The following is a 21,307-nucleotide window of genomic DNA, read 5'->3' on the forward strand; positions in this document are numbered from 1 at the left end:
GTCACATAAACAAAAGATTACTATTTAATGTGGGATTAAACATTCTGAGGACAACCTTCACACTGCAGCTTTAAATGCATAAAGAATTTTATTGTAAATAACCAAATAGACCACAGTCTGGACTTGATCTAAATTTCTGCAACAACAAAGTATCATCATGTTGCTTTACACTTTTACAAATACACTAAAAGATTCCAACTTGTATTTATGACTTGAATCCTTCAGCAAACATTTACTTTAGGCTGGGAACTCATAATCACAATCAGAATTTAAAATAAACAAAGGAGAGAGTTGATATAAAACACTAATCTCTGCCCCCAACCCTTTCTTCTTGGCTATTAATTAACCCAGTTCTTTATGGGTATGGAGGAAAGCTGTCCAGTTACATAATAAACTCAGTGAAATTCTGCTAACCCAGTGTTCAAAAACAAAGCGACCACAAACAAAGAAATGCAGGGGTATCTGAAGAAAGTGAGACACACTTTTAAAAAATAAATAAAAGTTTGACTGAAAATTAATTTTTTAACTTTCAATTTAAAATAGGATGGCATTATTTAAGACAGTTCGGTACTATTCTATTTTTAAATAAAAAAATACTCTTTATACTGAGCAGTACTTCATTTTTACTGCTCTATTTAGAAATGTGCAACAAACTATAACACTCATGTTTTTTACTCAATAACCTTTTGTAAAATGTTAGCAATAAGAATTCTGTTTTAACATGAATAAGCAGTAAAAGGGAGCAACTCAAAATATGTTATCTTTAACACACAGCACTTTAGATTCTGAGGAAATATAGGCTGCATATACTTGTCATTTAAGTTTCCCACCTCAAAAAAAGGTGAATAGTTCTTTTCACAGCTGTTGTGAAACAACGATTAATTTAATCAGCATACTGGATATTTAGTGCTTTGACACAGAAAGAAGGCAGTTACTGGGATTAATACAGTATATCAAATCAAAAATCACACCTAAGTAGGTGATGCATGCTGCTTTATCAACTAAAGCTTTAACAGTATTTTAGCGAAACTAAAAAGTAAAACAACGCTATAGATCAAAAAGTCTTAAGCTGTTATTCAGTTTTATTACAGGTAAATAGTAAAAGCTGATAAGAATTTACAAAGCATTCAAAACACATTTTCAGAAATTAACTTGCATGTGGATCTGTAAATTTGCAATTCCCAAGGCTAATATTAGTAACTGGCATATACTCAGTTATCTACAGGTGCTGGTCATAAAATTAGAATATCATGACAAAGCTGATTTATTGCAGTAATTTCATTCAAAAAGTGAAACTTGTATATTAGATTCATTCATTACACATAGACTGATGTATTTCAAATGTTTATTTCTTTTAATTTTGATGATTATAACTGACAACTAATTAAAGTCCCAAATTTAGTATGTCGGAAAATTAGAGTATCAATTAAGACCAATGGAAAAAAAAAGATTTTTAGAAATGTTGGCCAACTGAAAGGTATGAACATGAAAAGTATGAGCATGTACAGCACTCAATATTAAGTTGGGGCTCCTTTGGCCTGGATTACTGCAGCAATCTGGCGTGGCATGGAGTCGATCAGTTTGTGGCGCTGCTCAGGTGTTATGAGAGCCCATGTTGCTCTGATAGTGACCTTCAGCTCTTCTGAATTGTTGGCTCGGATGTATTGCATCTTCCTCTTCACAATACCCCATAGATTTTCTATGGGGTTAAGGTCAGGCGAGTTTGCTGGCCAATCAAGAACAGGTATACCATGGTCCTTAAACCAGGTACTGGTAGCTTTGGCACTGTGTGCAGGTGCCAGGTCCTGTTGGAAAGTGAAATCTGCATCTCCATAAAGTTTGTCAGCAGCAGGAAGCATGAAGTGCTATAAAACTTCCTGGTAGACGGCTGCGTTGACCTTGGACCTCAGAAAACACAATGGACCAACACCAGCAGATGACATGGCACCCCAAACCATCACTGACTGTGGAAATTTTACACTGGACCTCAAGCAACGTGGATTTTGTGCCTCTTCTCTCTTCCTCCAGACTCTGGGACCTTGATTTCCAAAGGAAACGCAAAATTTACTTTCATTAGAGAACATAACTTTGGACCACTCAGCAGCAGTCCAGTCCTTTTTGTCTTTAGTCCAGGCGAGACGCTTCTGACGCTGTCTCTTGTTCAAGAGTGGCTTGACACAAGGAATGCGACAGCTGAAACCCATGTCTTGCATACGTCTGTGCGTGGTGGTTCTTGAAGCACTGACTCCAGCTGCAGTCCACTCTTTGTGAATCTCCCCCACAGTTTTGAACGGGTTTTGTTTCACAATCCTCTCCAGGGTGTGGTTATCCCTATTGCTTGTACAGTTTTTTCTACCACATCTTGTCCTTCCCTTCGCCTGTCTATTAATGTGCTTGGACACCGAGCTCTGTGAACAGCCAGCCTCTTTAGCAATGACCTTTTGTGTCTTGCCCTCCTTGTGCAAGGTGTCAATGGTCGTCTTTTGGACAACTGTCAAGTCAGCAGTCTTCCCCATGATTGTCTAGCCTACAGAACTAGAGAGAGAGAGACCATTTTAAGGCTTTTGCAGGTGTTTTGAGTTAATTCGCTGATTAGAGTGTGGCACCAGGTGTCTTCAATACTGAACCTTTTCACAATATTCTAAATTTCCAAGATACTAAATTTGGGTCTTTCATTAGTTGTCAGTTATAATCATCAAAATTAAAAGAAATAAACATTTGAAATACATCAGTCTGTGTGTAATGAAGGATTCTAATATACAAGTTTCACTTTTTGAATGGAATTACTGAAATAAATCAACTTTGTCATGATATTCTAATTTTATGACCAGCACCTGTATATTGTGTTCTTTAATATGGAACTTTAGAACATTATTTTACTTTGAGAACTAAAACAAAAAAAAGTAATAATCATACATACTGACCATGAGATTCCAGTCCAGCTCCCTGTGCAATACCATTATCATAAGACTGAAAATAAGAAATAAAGAGGTCTTAATACACTGGAAAACCTTATTCATAAATCACTAAACACTAAAACAGTTCAGCATACATTTGATAAAGAGAAAGAAAAAAAAAATTCAGACATGAGCATCAGTGGGCTTTGCGCCCTAGAAACCAAGTTACCCAAAGTATAACTTTTTTTTTTAAAAACAAATGCAAGCATTTCCATTGGGCCTTTAACTATGAATTTGCTGAAAAACAAGTAAACAGGCTGCTGATAGTTTTCTTAAACTAAACAAGAGCAATAGGAAAAATAGAGCTTAAAAGATTTTCAGTTCCACCACAAATTAGGCTATTTTCTTTGATTAAGCATGGTAACTTCAAAATATAACCAGTTTATTTCATTATCATACTGGAGATCAGTCTTGGCCTTAAGTCAGATTCTTTACAGGGGCAACAACTACTTGTATTCTCTACCACATACGTTTACATCTTCTGAAGTGGTTTTGTATTTCTTAATTAACTTTCCTAATAGTGCTGTTTATGTCTTGTTAAACTTTTTTCAACTTTTTGTCTGCTTAGTGCTTGAATTTATGAAGGTCACTTTTCATTAATTCCTTTTCTTTATTTCACATATACAAATAACCAAGTTGAAGTCTATCATACACTTCCTTCATAATTTTATGCCTATATTTCTTTCTGAAGGGTCCCTTTATCTAGCTAAAGTAGCAACAATATTTATACCACAGAACATTTAAATTAAATAACATTAACCATCAATTTAATACATTCATTTTTTATATAAATATATTGCAAGATGTTTTAGAGTCTGTATCACTGTTGCAAATAAAAAAGCTGGTGAAAAAAAAAGATTTTCTAAGTAGGAAAATATTTTGTTAAATCCAAAGTACACTACAGCTAAGCAAAAAATACCAACAGTCAACATGCTGGTTACTGGAGCATTTCATAACTGAAGACGGTCATTCTGTTCAGCTGTTAAAACAGAAATACTAAAAGCAGCTGCAAAGCCTTCTTAACCATGGTCAGCTTCTACAAAGTTTATTTAGGACGCAAGCGAGGTGTTTTACTAAAGACTGAATATAGCAGTTGCTCTTTACGAGAGGAATGTAATGTACAAGCTTGCCAGACAAGCATGATAGCAGCATGACAAATTTGAAGAAGTTATATTTTATTATAGACAAAGCAGAACAATTTAGTGACATCTAACAAAGTGGGCTGGGCAGCATTCCTTAATGTAACAGCTACATTTTCTTAATTTTCATTAACATGTATAGATATTCTTAGTAAAAGATACTACAGAATAAATTTTGGTAAATCTTTCTACAATATATGTTACATTGAAAATATTTCTAGTCATTATTCACTATTCTCCTCTTCTCAGCTGATAACCTGAAAATTAAAAACATATTCATTTTTCAATAATTGCTTGCAATTTAAATGAGTTGTGTCAGGGATGCCAGGGGCGATGACCCGACCGGGATGCCTTGAGAGACCGGAAGAGGGCGTGTGCCCATCTTGGATCACATGGGGGCAGCCACCCTGGTTACTTTGGGGGCCACGGGTTGAGGGTATGGAAGCCCACCCCTGTAGGGGCCCGTAGTCACCGCCAGGGTGTGCCCCAATGCTTTAGGAACCCTGGACCTCAGCACTTCCGCCACACCAGGAAGTGCTGGGGGGGAAGAGAACCAGGGACACCCGGAGTGCTTCCGGGAGTACAGCCGGCACTTCCGCCACACAGGGCGTTTCGGCGGGTGATTGCCGGGGAGCACCTGGAGCATATCCAGGTGAAGATAAAAGGGGCCTCCTCCCTTCATTCGAGGCAGGAGTCGGGTGAGGAGAGGACGAAGCAGGAGAAGAGAGTGTGGAAGCGGCCCGAAGAAAGGCATTGTGTGTGGCCAGGACTTTGGGGGTTGTGTGAGAACTTTTGAATTTGTAAATATATTTGTAAATAAATGTGTAGTGGGTGAAAAACAACATGTCTGCCTGTCTCTGCACGGGTAACGTTCACAGTTGTTTGAAACTTACTGGGGTCGCACTGAGCTATAGGAACACCGTTTGAATTTTGTCTGCTACATGAGGGGAAAAGTGTTTTCTCTGTTGCAAGACAGCCCAGCGAATGAAAACGGCAAAAGCTTAGGGACGTTCTTTTTGATAATACTTTACTTAAAAATATTTGCATCATCCAGAAATACAATCACAGGTAAAGCGAGGTTGTGGGCCACACACAGCTATGAAAGGTAGGATGAATGTGTGGAATCAACTAATATTAAAAATCACTGAAATGCAGAAACTTATTTATATAATCACTGAAATGCAAAAACTGATTTATATCATAATTGGTTCAAGTAACAAGTACATCTATATATACTTAAAAGAATTAACTGCTCATCTTCTTTTAATACTCTTCGAACATGAATGATCTGCCACATACACAATGCAGCATAATAAAATAATGTAATAAAATGTCTCTTTTTGCATTCACCTATCTTATAATTACATAATGTTTTTTGAATTATAGTATCTGAGCAATGAAACAATAAAAATATTTGAGTTATGGAATATGACAGATGTTTGTATATTCTTTTAACTCACGAAATCGTTTATAAATGCAGGTTAACCCAAGAGTTTACTATAAATTCTCAGGTTGAATATATGTGTGAACAAAGAGGGGTTTCCGAGACCTAGATCCAGTAAAATTCCCCAAAATTTCCCAGACTAACATTTAAGCAAATATACATACATACATACATACATACATACATACATACATACATACACACAGTTTAAGGGCTCAGATAATTGTACTATTCCTCCCGAACTCCAGAGGGCGCTGTTGACTAATGCCTTCTCTTCTTCTCTCTGCAGACCCAAACATTGACAAACAAGACACATCTTACATCACTTTCGGTTTCCGCCTGTCTGGACTGGTCTCTTCCTACAAGGTCCTAAATCTCCGGAAGCAACACCATGTTCAGTCTGTTGGACACTCATGTCGTTTCAGCTTTTTTTTTCTTTCTTAGCGCACTACACAACACATTATATCTGAATATATGGGGTTGGACCATAAACACATACCATGTTTCCCCAAAAATAAGACCAGGTCTCATGTTAATTTTTGCTCCAAAAGTTGCACTATGGCTTATTTTCAGGGGATATCTTATATTTATTCATGTACAACAATATTCTTTTAGAATATCGTCATAACTCTCCACATTCAAACCATGAATTTCTTGCTACCCCAGCCACTTTTAGGATCCTACAGGATTGATGTGTGTGCTTCGATGTTTGATGAATGGTTCGATGTGGTGAAACAAAATGCCGACATACAAATGCATACGTGGTGCTTTAATCAGGTGTCACATATTCTCCAAAGTAATGACACAATATATTTTAAAAAGTCTCGCATACCATCTTCTGTGCAGTCATTTTTTTTTTTTTTTTGCACCTTGTACCATCAGAATGTACGGCGGCGTATTTAAGCCACAGAGGAAAAAAAAATAAAGACATAATGAAAATGTCTATTTTGTGATTAAAGTGGAAATTTCGGCTTTAAACTCGAAATGTCCACTTTAACCTCGTAGTTTACTTTATCATTAAAGCAGACTGTCGTAAACATCACCTTAAAGCTGACCCAGTTGTTAATTGCTACTTGCTTCTGGTTTTTCCTCCTGGCCTGACAGTAGTGGCAAGCACCAATAGATCATCACACAGAATACATTAAATGTATGATATTCCAGCTCTCTGCACATTTATAATTCTTAGATTTATACTTGATATCACTTTCATGATGAAATGCATAAAAATATGTAGGTCATATTTTACAGATAAATCGTTAACTTTGTTTAAATAATGAATACTGTTAATAGTTACACATATGGGGGTGGCAGAGTGGTAGCGCTGCTGTCTCACAGGGAGTCACGTCCCTTGTGATCCCTGCCTGGAGTTTGTTTGTTTTCCTGCTGGGTTTCCACAGTGTGCTCAGTTTTCCATCCAAAGACATAAAGGTTTGGGGATTTGGTGAAGCTACAATTACATTAGTGTATTTGTGTGCTTGTGTTCACCTTGCGATGAGCTGATTCCCCGTTCAGGGATTTTGTTTCTGTCTTGCTCCGATGCTGATGAAATGGGTGCCTTCCCTAATTGTTGGATTTAATCATTAAACACTAGCCATTTGCGCCCAACTACTCTGCGCGTGGTAAAGTTGTCTGTGAAGGGCTCCCTGTTTAAATGCGGCTGCCAGTCGTGAACTGGGCCCTTCGTCGCACAGCATTATGATTTTTTATAAGGGAAACAAAATTACAAAAGAAAACCCTTGGACATTGATTCGACAGGAACGGCCTACTCGGAATTACTGTCCGAATAGTAATTATGTTGTGGTGTAGGAGCATTTCTGCTTCTGTCCATTCACAGTCTTTCTTTCATTCATATATTACATAGGCACGTACCTTTTATCTTCAGCAATCTCATTCTCTAACCAGGCCTCAGGAGCTAACCAGCGTAACACTTTCCACCACCCCTTTCGTTATTCCGGCACATTGTTGACATCCGTGAGTAACAACAACGTACTAAACTGGGAAGGTGGTCTACGCATGCGTGGAATTCGCGGACAAAGATCAAGATCTAAATGAAGATCTCTTTAGTTAATTTAAAGCACAACAATTTGTTTAGTTTAAAATGTCTGTGTTTTGAGGTGTGACTGGAGTACTACAGTCTTCAGTAGTATAAGCCTGGAGGAGATTCTTAATGGAATGCCTATGTTTTAGCTGTCTCTCTACTGCCATCTAGTGCTTCTTCTTCTAATTCATTCGCGGACAAACAAAGATCAAGATCCAAATGAAGATTATATATGGAGATCCTTTTCAGAAATACTGTGGCAAGTTGTCCTCGGAATTTAATGGATGTTTTGGGCACAAATGTTGCATCACGTGGCGCCTTACTTTTCAGGTGACGATCTTGACGAGGGCTCATTTTTGGGGTAGGGCTAATATTACAGAGCAGCCTGAAAATCATGCTAGGGCTTATTTTCGGGGAAACATGATATATATATATATATATATATATATATATATATATATATATATATACACATACAGTGTGAAAAAAGGTGCTATATAGGCACCTGACCCGGCACAGATTCACACTGAGGCACGTGAGCAAATGCAAGACTTTTTCTTCAGCCGTAGGGCACGTCTTCCCTGTGTCCCACCAGCCCAACACAGTCTCAAAGCACCTCAATATCAATAAAGCTATCCTTTCTCTGCCACCACCTCACCTCTCATGCAACCTCGTCCTCTTCCACCTGATTCTGGCTTGCGAGTGGTGGATGCTGGCCCTTTTTATAGCCCACCCGGAAGTGTTCCAGGTGCTTGATCACCTGTGGCTAATTGCACTTCCAGGCGGGGCTGCAGAGGTGTCTATACAGGCTCCGGGATCCATGCAGCACCCTCTGGTGGCCACCCCAGATCCCCACAGGTTTGTGGGGAACTCCATCTCCCATGGAGCCCCGCGGGAAACTGAGGCACCAACCTCACCCAGGGAGGCTGCCACCAAGCGTCCTGGGGGAGGTACTGAGGAGCCCATGGCTGCTCCCCTGGAACACATGCAGCAGGGCCGTCCCGGCCGGGCATGGGACCCGGCCACCTGTTACAATATATATATGCTAGGTAGACTGCCCATTCTCAACCCTTTTTGTCCCTCTCATACCCCCTTGTAACATTTAGGTCATATCAGTGAATCCCATCATTATGTGTTCATTTAACAATGGTACATATCAAACTTCATGAAAATAGTGTCTCACAAATACAAATAGCTGTGCAGACCCATTGCTATCAGTTGATTCATTTAACTGGAGTGTAGATTTTTCACTCTGGAAGACTCTTTCAAACAACTTACCTTTAATATCTAGTTCCAGGTTATCAATGCACATCACAGAAAGGGGATTTTTTGAAGCTGGCAAGCAAACTTATCACCATGCATGACTTTACTAATTGTAACAGTCGCTGGAAAAACAAGGCTCTCATCAGTTGTGTAACACTTTTGCATTAGCTGTTAATTAAATATGCCAGTTTTGATGCATTAAAAATTTGTATTTTTTATTTAAGATTTCCAACCACCTGTATAAACTAGTTGTCCCTACAACTAGACTAGATGATGCACAAAACACACAATGAATTGGGCTCATATTATATTCAATAAGTACATATGTAAATCCACACTTTAGAAAATCAACATGACATTTTCTCTTTTTTACTTTGCTTGCTCTTTGACTTACATGTATTCTTTTTGATCAAACCATTCCAATTTATCTGTCACTTAAAGATGACATGTAATTTTCCATCCATCCATTTTCCAACCCGCTGAATCCGAACACAGGGTCACGGGGGGTCTGCTGGAGCCAATCCCAGCAAGGCAGGAACCAATCCCGGGCAGGGTGCCAACCCATCGCAGGATACACACAAACACACCCACACACCAAGCACATACTAGGGACAATTTAGAATCGGCAATCCACCTAACCTGCATGTCTTTGGACTGTGGGAGGAAACCGGAGTGCCCGGAGGAAACCCACGCAGACACGGGAGAACATGCAAACTCCACACAGGGAGGACCCGGGAAGCGAACCCGGATCTCCTAACTGCGAGGCAGCAGCGCTATCCACTGCGCCACTGTGCCGCCTGACATGTAATTTTTCTCGATTATTTTTTTTGTTTTATCTAGGAACTTTTCCATGTTGGTTACAGAGTATGTTTAAAAGGATTGTGGCAAGGATAAGCGAGAGTGCAAATTTGAAGAAATGCCTCATGAATTTAACACTTCTAACCTATAAGCTGGCAAAATAGAACTGTAAAAGTGACAAGGTGCTACTAAAGCATTGTGTGACATTACATGCCACATAACTTTTGTTGAGCCATTTCAGATGCCCTCTAGAATTTGGAGAACAACTGAGTTAGACTACAAGCTCCAGATGTTTTTATTGTTTCTTTTAAATGAAAGTGCTGTAAATTTATTTTCTTTAAGCATTATGAAATAAACTACAAAACCTAAAAAATTACATTTCGTTTTTTAATGTTGTAGTTGTTATCTACCTCTCCATGCCTTTATGCCCCCAAGTTTAAGCCTAGGTAAGCCAATACAGTACATTATCCTGGAACCAATCAAGTTAATACTACTGTTACTAATAGTAATATTAATAACAATAAAGTGCATGTACTGTTCAAAGTTTAATCTTGTGTGCTTTTTACTTTTTTTAATTCATATAAGTGAAAATTCTACCAGGAGGTTTAAAATAGAATCTCGTGTATTCTATGTATTATTCTATCCTTTCTTTATTACTGGAGTATTTTATGAAATCAGATTACTCTTACTTTATTATAAAGTCAATGCACTAATCTAGTATTCATAAGCTACGTCATGCAAAAATTTCTTTTTGTTATCATGAAAAGATAATTGTTTCATTCAACAGCCAGAATAAAAGAAGAATATAACCAACACACTAAATCTACTATACAAAGCCAACGACACTAAATTAAAAAGATGCACAAATCAGTTGTGGTTGGCAATTTTTTCAGGTCCTTTGTATTTCCTGAAAACAACCTTTTTATTAAAATATTTGCTTTTATTTAAGTAATAGCAGAAAAATTCTCTGACCTTTATGACTTACCATACTCCGTCTGATGTAATCTATTGCTTTTTTCACATCCATGCCTGACCAATCACTGAGCATATAGCAGATGCAAGCTGCACAGTAGACAAACCTCATGTCATTTTCACTTCCTTCTGGAACGGCATAAAAACTAAGAAACAAAGTTGATTTTAAAAGTCAGTTTCATAAATGATTGGGTCAGTTATTTTCCTTTACAACTAATGCATTTTCACTGCCACAAACAATCTGTACTTTACACATACAATATTTTGGCTTCTTTGTGGTAAATTAACAAAAGCAATATATGTTATTTATGGAAGCTCTAAACCACACAGTGAAAAAAATTATGGGATAATCCTTATCTTGTACGTACAAGATAGTTTTACATATGTACGAGATAAACTTAGATTAAAATATTACAAAAGTGCGCTTCGGGGCTACCTAATTACGACATTACCAAGGCCATGGTGCTTCAGTTTGACATCACTTCCAGCTCTTGTAGTGCGGTGATATAAAAAAGCAGACAGGTGGACTTTTATTTATTAAAGGAGTGTGGGATGGATGGAGATGGGTTTAACAACAGCTTGCAATACTTATGACGTACATCAGGTAATGCCCAGAACGTCAGTCACGAAATGCACATCGCATACCCCGTTACACTATGGTTAAGATTAGGCTTGTGGGAGGGTAAGGGTATAGGTATTTGTCTGCACACTCGTACGGAGCACCTGAGGAGATATGGCGTTTTTTTCCTTCCTTGGAAATAATTTTGGTGCATACAATTTACTATCTCGTGCCCATCACTTACTATAGCCTGCGCACCAGGTACTTTAAGGTCTTACCGGCCAATACTGCGTGTGCGCCGCATACAATCAGATGAGCACCAAACGCCATTGCGTGCTACTGTACATCATTTTCTGGAAGCAGGACATATCACTGAACAGTCTCATGTTTTCCTCACACAGTTAAAGTCCACAGAAATGGATATTGGCAAGTTTATAAAAGCAGGCTATGCATTCAAGCCCAGATTACTAAATCCGTGAAGCAGCACCGCTAACCACTGCACTAATTTATAGTAAAAGGAAATTATATTAGTTAGCCATCTACTTACTAGCATGCAGCTTCTTATTCGCACAAGTTATGAAAGGAATTCACATTTCATGTATTTAGTGCATGTGAAAGTCCAATGAGAGTTTGCTAATTTAATGCACAGGTAAACCTGGCACACTCAGTAGGTTATCTACACCAATCAATGTACAGTGGGATTTAACATGCATCTAAAGAGTCAAATCCAAACCGGGCCACTTTAACTCCCATGTTTTACAATACAATACAATTTATTTTTGTATAGCCCAAAATCACATAAGTGCCGCAATGGGCTTTAACAGGCCCTGCCTCTTGACAGCACCCCCAGCCTTGACTCTCTAAGAAGACAAGAAAAAACTCCTAAAAAAACCTAAAGTATCTCGTAAATACACAAAAACATCTCGTACGTACATGAAAGTATCATGTACGTATGAGATAAGGTTTATCCCATAATTTTTTTTCACTGTATGGTTCAGAGCTTCCGTAGTTATTAGCAAACAAGATAGTTATTTTTTTAAGAAAATAACTGCATCTTGATTATACCAACCCAACAACATAAATATGTAAAACAAATATAATAATTTATATACACTAAAATGTATTTTTACTGACACAAACAATCAGTATTTCACATATTCACTATTTAGGCTGACTTTAACAAAATCAATTTATGCTATCAACAAACAACACTGTTAGTTTAAACAAATAAGTGTATTATAAGATTGCCAAACCAACCACACTAACAAAATAAATAAATTTTAGTTCAGAGCTTCACCATTTTATCCTATACACTATGCATTTCTTCAAACCTTTATTTCTCGATTTGCAGAGTTGAAATTAACGTGCAAATCATTGTAAAATCAATCAGTTTAAATTAAAACAATTGAACAGTAGAATCAAAATTTTCATTTGTTTTTAGTGCATGTACATGCTACTTTACCTTCCATCTTCCAACTGGAGTGCTTTCAGTCCAGCCAAGCATGCTTGCTTATTCACACGACTTAAGTCATCTCCCAAGATAATCAGACAAGCCAGTCCAGTATAAGTCATTGCAACATGACCACTGTCATAGGGATGATTCACACCTGGACCCTACAAAAATATAAAATTACGTTTTGATTGCTAATTTTACAAACTCACAGATTTAATAAATATACTATGGAAATTTCTCCGGAAGGAATACTCCACACAAAAAAATATTTATATATTTTTTTATCCTTAAAGATGGTCTGTAATAATTACTGAGAAAACATTTTAATGTAATGTTTTAATAGGGAACAGTGAGCATAAAGTTTCTGATATAACAGACCTCAATGGGGACCAGCAGAGGCAAATGCTGAACAACAGCCACAGTATTAAAGTTACTCATGCCACCTGCTTCACACAGTATGTTGTATGTTTCAGACTTATTTGTCTTTTGGAGTATTAATAATATGAACTTATTGTTTAATGCGGACTTTATAACAGTTTTATTCAATATTCAAGGTTCAATAAGCATGAAGAAAAGATAAATTATAATATGGGTTGCAATGCTACTTTAGAAGTGGCATAAGCTTTAAAATGACAGAAATAACTAAATCTAGAATTTCAGCTTGATCTGCTTACCAAAAGATATTAAGCAAACCAAACTAGTTTATTAAAGACAAGTAAAATAATTTATCTATATCTAAAGATATTAACTTTACACTAAAAATTTTCTTAATACATTTTAAAATAAGCTTTATAATAAAAATTTAAAGAATTAAAACCGTATGAAAGCATTTCTGATTTTAATAAATGATTCCTTAACATTAACAGTATTTAGCTGAAACAAAGTAGTGCAGTAAGAAAATACATGTAATTTTTTTACTACTATTAAATGTTAAAAAAAAAATTAAGTAAAATTATATAGTACTTATATATTTCTGTGTGATATATGTATAAAAATTTAAGCAGTGCTGTAAAGTGCAAGCATTATTCTTTATTGGAAAAGACTACATAATACAAACAAACATTAATAGTCTCTATGCTATATCCACATTTACAACAAGCTTTTAGGTTCATTAGGTTTCTACAATGTTACTGTGAAGAAAGATCTTAATATCAAAAAGCCATTTGCAAGCATTGTCAAATTAAAACCATGTACCCTGGCACAATACGAACTACAGTTGCACAATAACATTGATAATTATTTTACATTTGTAATTCTTTTAAAAATGGTAACTGCAAGGTGGACCATTTTCTCTAAAGGCTTTTGAAAAAAAAATATTTGTACCTGGGGGAAAATGTGGCTTTTTACAGAAACTCTTTAAATAAATAAATAGCTACATAAATACACACACACAAACTATGGTCTGAACACACCAGAATGATTAAAAAGGAAGAAAATTTAAAAAGAATGAAAAATTCATATGTTGCAATCACAGTGAGGCATTATAACGACATATTGCTGTTGATATATAGGCGCTTGAGTAAGGGCAATTCCAAATAAGACCAGGATGTGACAGAGTGCATGGACTCTTTTTCTACCTTTCCTGCAGACCACTCACGGGAGATTCCACCTGGCCCTCTTGACGTCACTTCCGGGTCCAAGCCTATGGAAGAATACCTTGCCGGCTCTGGCCCCTGTTATGTCATGTCCAGGCTCGAGCCTATGGTTGAAGACCATCATGAGCCCGATCCCTTTGACTTCACTTCCTGTCTTCCTTTTTAACACTAGAATTACCAGAGCCTACGAAAAAACTTGTAGATCCAGCCCATCTTAAATCCCATCACACCTCTCCGCCAGCATCCTTTGTCCTGTAAATATGCCGATAAAGACAAACTGCAAGCAGCCGGCTATTCCATCCCCCCACCGACTTAGAAAGTGCACGAACTTCTCCCAGCTCATGCCTTGATTGATTATCTGGGAGTGAAGTGGAGTTTTAGAGTGGAAATAATAGATCGTTATTTGGAACACACGTATTTCATGTGTGTTCCGTTTCTACAGTAATCTGTGTAAACACATTGTTAAAACAGAAACTTTTTCATATTTTAGTAATACAGTAATCCCTCCTCGATCGCGGGGGTTGCGTTTCAGAATCCCCCACGATAGATGAAAATCCGCGAAGTAGAAACCATATGTTTGTGTAGTTATTTTTATATATTTTAAGCCCTTATAAACTCTCCCACACTGTTAACATTATTAGAGCCCTCTAGACATGAAATAACACCCTTTAGTCAAAAGTTTAAACTGTGCTCCATGACAAGATAGAGATGACAGTTCTTTCTTACAATTAAAAGAATGCAAATAGATCTTCTTCTCTTCAGGAGCAGAGAATTTCAGCGAGCACTCGCAAAGAAAAGCAAACAATCAAAAAATCAATACGTGTGCTTTTAAGTGTGCCGCGGCATTTTTTAGAGGAACGTCAGTATCTTCTAAGCAAACAGCCTCTGTGCAAACAGCCCCTCTGCTCACATCTCCTCCGTCAGGCGCAGAGAACGTCAGAGAGAGAGAGAGCGAGATTAAAACAAACCATCAAAAAATCAATAAGTGTGCTTTTGGAGGCACAGCGATAAAGCTGCATTTTTTAGAGGAGCGTCAGTATCTTTTAAGCAAACAGCCTCTGTGCAAACAGCACCTCTGCTCACACCCCCTCCGTCAGGCACAGAGAATGTCAGAGAGGGTGAGATAGAGGCAGAGACAAGCAAACAATCAAGCTCCGCGCGGGATGCATATCTTATAGCATTGAGGAGTTTTAGTTAATATGTAATACATGCTCTAATTGGGTAGCTTCTAAGCCATCCGCCAATAGCGTCCCTTCTATGAAATCAACAGGGCAAACAAACTGAGGAAGCGTGTAGCATAAATTAAATAGACCCATTGTCCGCAGAAATCCGCGAACCAGCGAAAAATCTGTGATACATATTTAGATATGCTTACATTTAAAATCCGCGATAGAGTGAAGCCGCGAAAGTCAAAGCGCGATATAGCGAGGGATTACTGTACATGTTACAAAATGTAGGCATAAACTATAGAATGTGTGAAGCATGAAGTCCAAACATCAAATGAACACTTTCACAAAAGGTTCAAGAACGATACAACAGCTTCCGTGGCTTAGCAGTAAGATTTGCGGACTCAGAGGGCGGTAGGTTTGCTGTGCCTCAAAGACCTGAGTTTGATTCCCCGTTGGGGAAAAAGTGTTACTTTTTTTTTTTCTTTTTAACCTCAAACGGACATAAAATTTATAAATTGGTATGCACTGTCAGTTAATGAAATTATTATATTTTCATGTGGGATGCTCCTTTTAAAATATTTTTTAACAATTGAGACTGCAATTAACATGAACAAGTGTCCTTATAACTGTTATTTTTAAGATCCATAATACACAGACAGAAAGAGCACTGCGTAATAGCAAACAGGCAGAGAAGTCACTAGATATATAAACAAACAGGGAAGGCACATGTACTGAAAGAAAAAAAAGATCAACATGTGCAGTGATCCTGCTGCACAACGCACATGTACCTCCCACCGATCTGACTCTAAGTAACAGCGCAAGTACAGACGCAAACCAAGTGTATGTGTGTACTGTATAATATTAACAAAAAGAGCAGCTTACTACTGAAAACAGCAAATATAGGAGTGAGTGGGGATCGAACCAGGGACTCTTGATTACACTTGGTTTGTGTCTGTACTTGCACTGTTACTTAGAGTCAGATCAGGGGTTGGGGGGTGTTAGAGCGTGTGAGCTTGCTCAGTGCAGCAGGATCAACGCACATGCTGATCTTTTTTTTTCTTTCAATACATGTGCCTTCCCTGTTTATTTAGTGACTTCTCTGCCTGTCTGTCTCTCTATATAAAATCATTCCCGATTATATATAACGTCAAAGCCTGATTATATAAAGTCAGCGTCGGAATATATAAACTCATTTTTGAATATATAAAGTCAGTGTTGGAATATATAAAAATATTCCCGAATATATAAAATTTCCGTGCTTGTCATTTCACTCGTACTAGTGAAAGGTAAACTTTGACAGAAGCCACTCAGAGTCGATCGGGTTTGTGAGGTTTGTCCAAAAATGCGACCATACAAAAAGAATAAATAAATATAGTGTTCGAAATGCCAGGCACCTAACATCATTTTGAATGAATTAACTCAACAGTGTTTTTTTTTTTTTTTTATATTTTTCTGAAGATGTTTTTGTTAACTTAGTTCATTACGTTGTATTAGGAACTCATTGAGTTTACTAAAAATATGCCTGTTGTTTCAATCAATATCAATATAATCTGACTTTAAATTTATATATTTAAGAATAAGGTTATATATTCTGACGCTGACTTTATATATTCGGTAATGACTTTATATATTCTGACGCTGACTTTATATATTCAAGTTTTGACTTTATATATTCGGGAATGACTAAATATTCCACACTGACTTTATATATTCAGGAATCTATACTAATAAAAGGCAAAGCCCTCACTCACTCACTCACTCACTCACTCACTCACTCACTGACTCACTCACTGACTCATCACTAATTCTCCAACTTCCCGTGTGGGTGGAAGGCTGAAATTTGGCAGGTTGATTCCTTACAGCTTCCTTACAAAAGTTGGGCAGGTTTTATATCGAAATTCTACGCGTAATGGTCATAACTGAAAGCAGTTTTCTCCATTTACTGTAATGGAGATGAGCTTCAACGCCGTGGGGGCGGAGTTTCGTGTGACATCATCACGCCTCCCACGTAATCACGCATGACATAGAAAACCAGGAAGACCTCAAAAAAGCGCTCAAGAAAACATGCATTATATAATTGAGAAGGCAGCGAAACAATAAGAAGCGAGTTCTGCTACTTCGGAAACAAAGCACGATGTAAACCTACACTTTAAATTAAGTTCATAGACAGGCTGCCGCTGGCGTTTGTAATTTAGTGCCTGCCCATAGAAGGCCGTCCGTCAGCGGCAATCCAATAGCAAACTGCCACGGGTAAATATTCACGGGTGAAGGACTGTGCTTATGGAGAGGAAGATGAGATGGTCAGGGTGGTGTTTGACACAAACTCAGCGAAACTGCGAGAGAAAGTTTTAAGTGCCAGGACTAAGGTAACATTAAATAAAGCTATGGACATAGCACGAGATGGCACCAGCACAGCTGGGAACCTTCGATGCAAGTACACCGAGTGGCTCACGTGAACTGGCGCAGTGCACAGATAAAAGCAACAGTTCCAAAGGCTGAACAAAACCGAATTACACAGTTGAAAAGGCAGCAAAAATATGAAGCGTCTGATAAGCATATTCATAAATGCAGCTACTGTGGAAACAAAGCACACGGTGGAAAAAGTCAATGTCCGCTAAAGGAAGACAGTGTAAAAAACCCGTGCATGCAGTGTGTCAGGTCTCAGATAAAGAAGAAGCGAGCTGTTTATTGATGCAGTAAGAAGCGAATCGATGAATGAAACCTGTCATCTTTACAGCGATTGACAAACACGGAATGTAACTTGAACACAACACATCGTACAAATCGACCCTGATTGAAAGAAATAATGATAATCAAATCCTTGATGACAGCAACATTCAATAACACTCACAAAACAATTACTGTATATTGACAATCATGTTACGTTATTTTTAAAATGTTCCCTTTTCTTTTCATAACTTCTACTTCTCCACTGCGATCGCGGGTATATATTTAAATGTATATATATACCCCTATCTACAGTACATACTCGCATAGACAAGCCACATGCTGTGGCTCAATTGTAGAGTCTTAAGCCTCTAATGCCGACATTGAGGTTCGATTCGAGAGGGATGCACTGAGTATGTCGCGCTACTGATTCATTTTACCTTCGCATCGCCTTGGTTTGGGACGTATGAAAAAATATTAGGTTAACGCAGAATCATGTTACGTTATTTTAAAAAGTTTCCCTTTATTAGCACAAGCACAGCTGAGAAGCTTGATGCATGTACTCCATAACGCGTTAAAAATAACGCATTTAATCACACTTTCAATTCCAAGCAAGCGGGAACTTTTGTCAATGCATCATTTCCTGGTACATCCATTACACTGATGCACACATCACAGCTACAAAAATGTTAGAGTCGGAATAAAGCGCGTTCCTACGACTGATCATTTCGACTTCAGAAGCCTTGATAAAAGCATGGTTTTGTGCACAATGAAAAGCAAGCAAAATTAGATGCATTACAGAAAGCAGACTTTGTGGCTCTTACTGGGGATCATTGGACTTCCGTGACCGTTAGTAATTCTAATTACATCTAATTACAAAATGTTCAATGATCACACTGTTTTAGCCTAATGTACAAAATAATTTTGGCTAAGGTTACTCAGAGTTTAAAGATTAAGTTGGTCAAATTACCTTTTATGTTTCTGACTTATTTTTTAAGAAGAAAAACTGCACTTTATGTTGAAATTTTGGTTATTATTATTTAAAGACAATACTATTCTGAAAATCTACTTAAAGTACTTAAACTACCACTTTATTTTTAAGTCTGCCCAATTTTAACCAGGGATGATATTTTTGTTTCTGTTTTGAATTCAAATGCAGTTTAAAGGCTTTTTTTTCAGAAATTAAAACAGCTTCAGTTTACAATATTCATGTACATGTCTATTATTTGATTCTGTAAGCCCACTAAAACACTTTTAAATTAAAAAAAAAACATTTGCGATTTGGGGCAAATTCGTGTGCGATTACATACGATTAATCAAGATTAATTCTTACACAGCCTCTAATTAATTGGATTAATTTTTTAATCGAGTCCCACCTAATATATATATATATATGTGGATATATATATGTAGATTTGTATATATAAATGTGTATATACAGTATATATGTAGATATGTATATGTGTATATACAGTATGTATATATACAGTATGTATATATATGTATGTGTGTATATGTATATATATATATATATAACTGTGTATATATATGTGTATAGATGTATATATATATATATATATATATATATATTTATATATATATGCCTGCAACACTCATGACAATGACAAAACAATTACATTGTCAATCATGTTACGTTATTATTAAAATGTTTCCTTTTCTTTTTACTTCTCGCTGCCAATGTGGGTATTTTGCTATATATATATATATATATATATATATATATATATATATATATACACAGATATATACAGATATATATATATATATATATATACAGATATATATAAATATATATATATATAAATAGATAGATATGACAACAACACTCAATATCAATGACAAAACAATTACATTAACAATCATCTTACGTTATTTTTAAAATGTTTGCTTTTCATTTTCATAACTTCTTTAACACACTACTTCTCCGCTGCGAAGCGCGGGTATTTTGCTAGTGACTTTATATATTCCGAAAATCATTGTAATTGTCTGTTTGGCACCCCATAGGCTCTGTATAATAGATATATAAAAAATAGCTAAGGGGATAGATATACATATAGATAAGAAGGAAGGAAAGGCACTATATGATAGGCAGACAGGGAAGCTGCTATATAATAATAAAATTACCGTTATTACTATATAGATAGACAGGGAGTTCAGGCAGGCTGGCAGAGCGGTGAAGGTTAAAAAGGAAAAAAAAAATAAAAAAACATTTTCTCCCTAACGGACAATCGAACTCGGGTCTCTGAAGCACGGCAAGCCTGCTGCGCTATGAGTCAGCAAATCTTACCGCTAAGCCACAGAAGCGGTTGTATCACTCTTGAACATTTTGTGAAAGTGTTTATTTGATTTTTGGACTTCATGCTTCACACATTTTATAGTTTATGCCTACATTTTGTAAAATTTATTACTAAAATATGAAAAAGTTTCTGTTTTATCAATGTGTTTACACAGATTACTGTAGAAACGGAACACACATGAAATGTGTGTCTTCCAAATAACAATCTATTATTTCCACTCTAAAACTCCACTTCACTCCCAATCAATCAAGGCATGACCTGGGAGAAGTTTGTGCACATTCTAAGTGGGTGGGGGGATGGAATAGCCAGCTGCATGCAGCTTGTCTTTATCAGCACATTTAGATGACAAAAGACGCTGGCGAAGAAGTGTGAATGGATTTAAGAAGCGATTTAAGGTAAGACGGATCTACGAGTGTTTTCGTAGGTTCTGGTAATTCTAGTGTTAAAAGCCTCCACCTTTTCCCTATTCACTCAGTTCTATTTTGGACTCGGTTTTGTGCACAGTAGTGCTATCATTTAAACTTCAATTTGCAGCCAAGAAACCAAATATACGGGTGGCTGCCCCAAACCTTGCTATGGCTCTTTGAGCAGGCCTGCCACCGGGGGGAGGACAAACGGGACTGTGGTCCGGGGCCCTAACGGAAGGGGGCCCTTCACGCTTGATTTTTTTTATGCTTATCGTGCTTGTGTCGTGTGAAGCATGCTTGTCAAAGGGGGCCGGCAGCAGCACGCTTCTCAAAGACAAAGGAGAGCCGATGCCGACGTCCTTGAACTTGACGTTGAGTAGTAGGTTTGTTGTACAGGGTACGTGGATAATGGATTGACTTCACCGCTGTAATTGAATACTTCCATTTCACACACACAGGCACTGTTCTGTCTGTTCTGTGCACTATTGTGGATGTTGACGTGCATGGTGTAGCAGAAGTTCGTCCCCG

At 37.3% G+C, this 21,307-nt stretch overlaps 1 protein-coding gene across 1 annotated transcript in view; it reads right to left on the reverse strand.

The window, feature by feature from the left end:
* pggt1b (protein geranylgeranyltransferase type I, beta subunit) overlaps positions 1-21,307 on the reverse strand; it is a 76,463-nt gene that overhangs the window by 8,176 nt on the left and 46,980 nt on the right. Inside the window, exons 4-6 of the mRNA XM_039758948.1 lie at positions 12,633-12,784; positions 10,625-10,757; positions 2,925-2,970 (exon numbers count right to left, since the gene is read on the reverse strand). Of these exons, the coding sequence (XP_039614882.1) occupies positions 2,925-2,970; positions 10,625-10,757; positions 12,633-12,784 (331 nt within the window). The remainder of the gene's footprint in view (positions 1-2,924; positions 2,971-10,624; positions 10,758-12,632; positions 12,785-21,307) is intronic.

Source organism: Polypterus senegalus, chromosome 7, assembly GCF_016835505.1.
Source record: "Polypterus senegalus isolate Bchr_013 chromosome 7, ASM1683550v1, whole genome shotgun sequence".
In the NCBI taxonomy this organism is placed as follows: Eukaryota; Metazoa; Chordata; class Cladistia; order Polypteriformes; family Polypteridae; genus Polypterus; species Polypterus senegalus.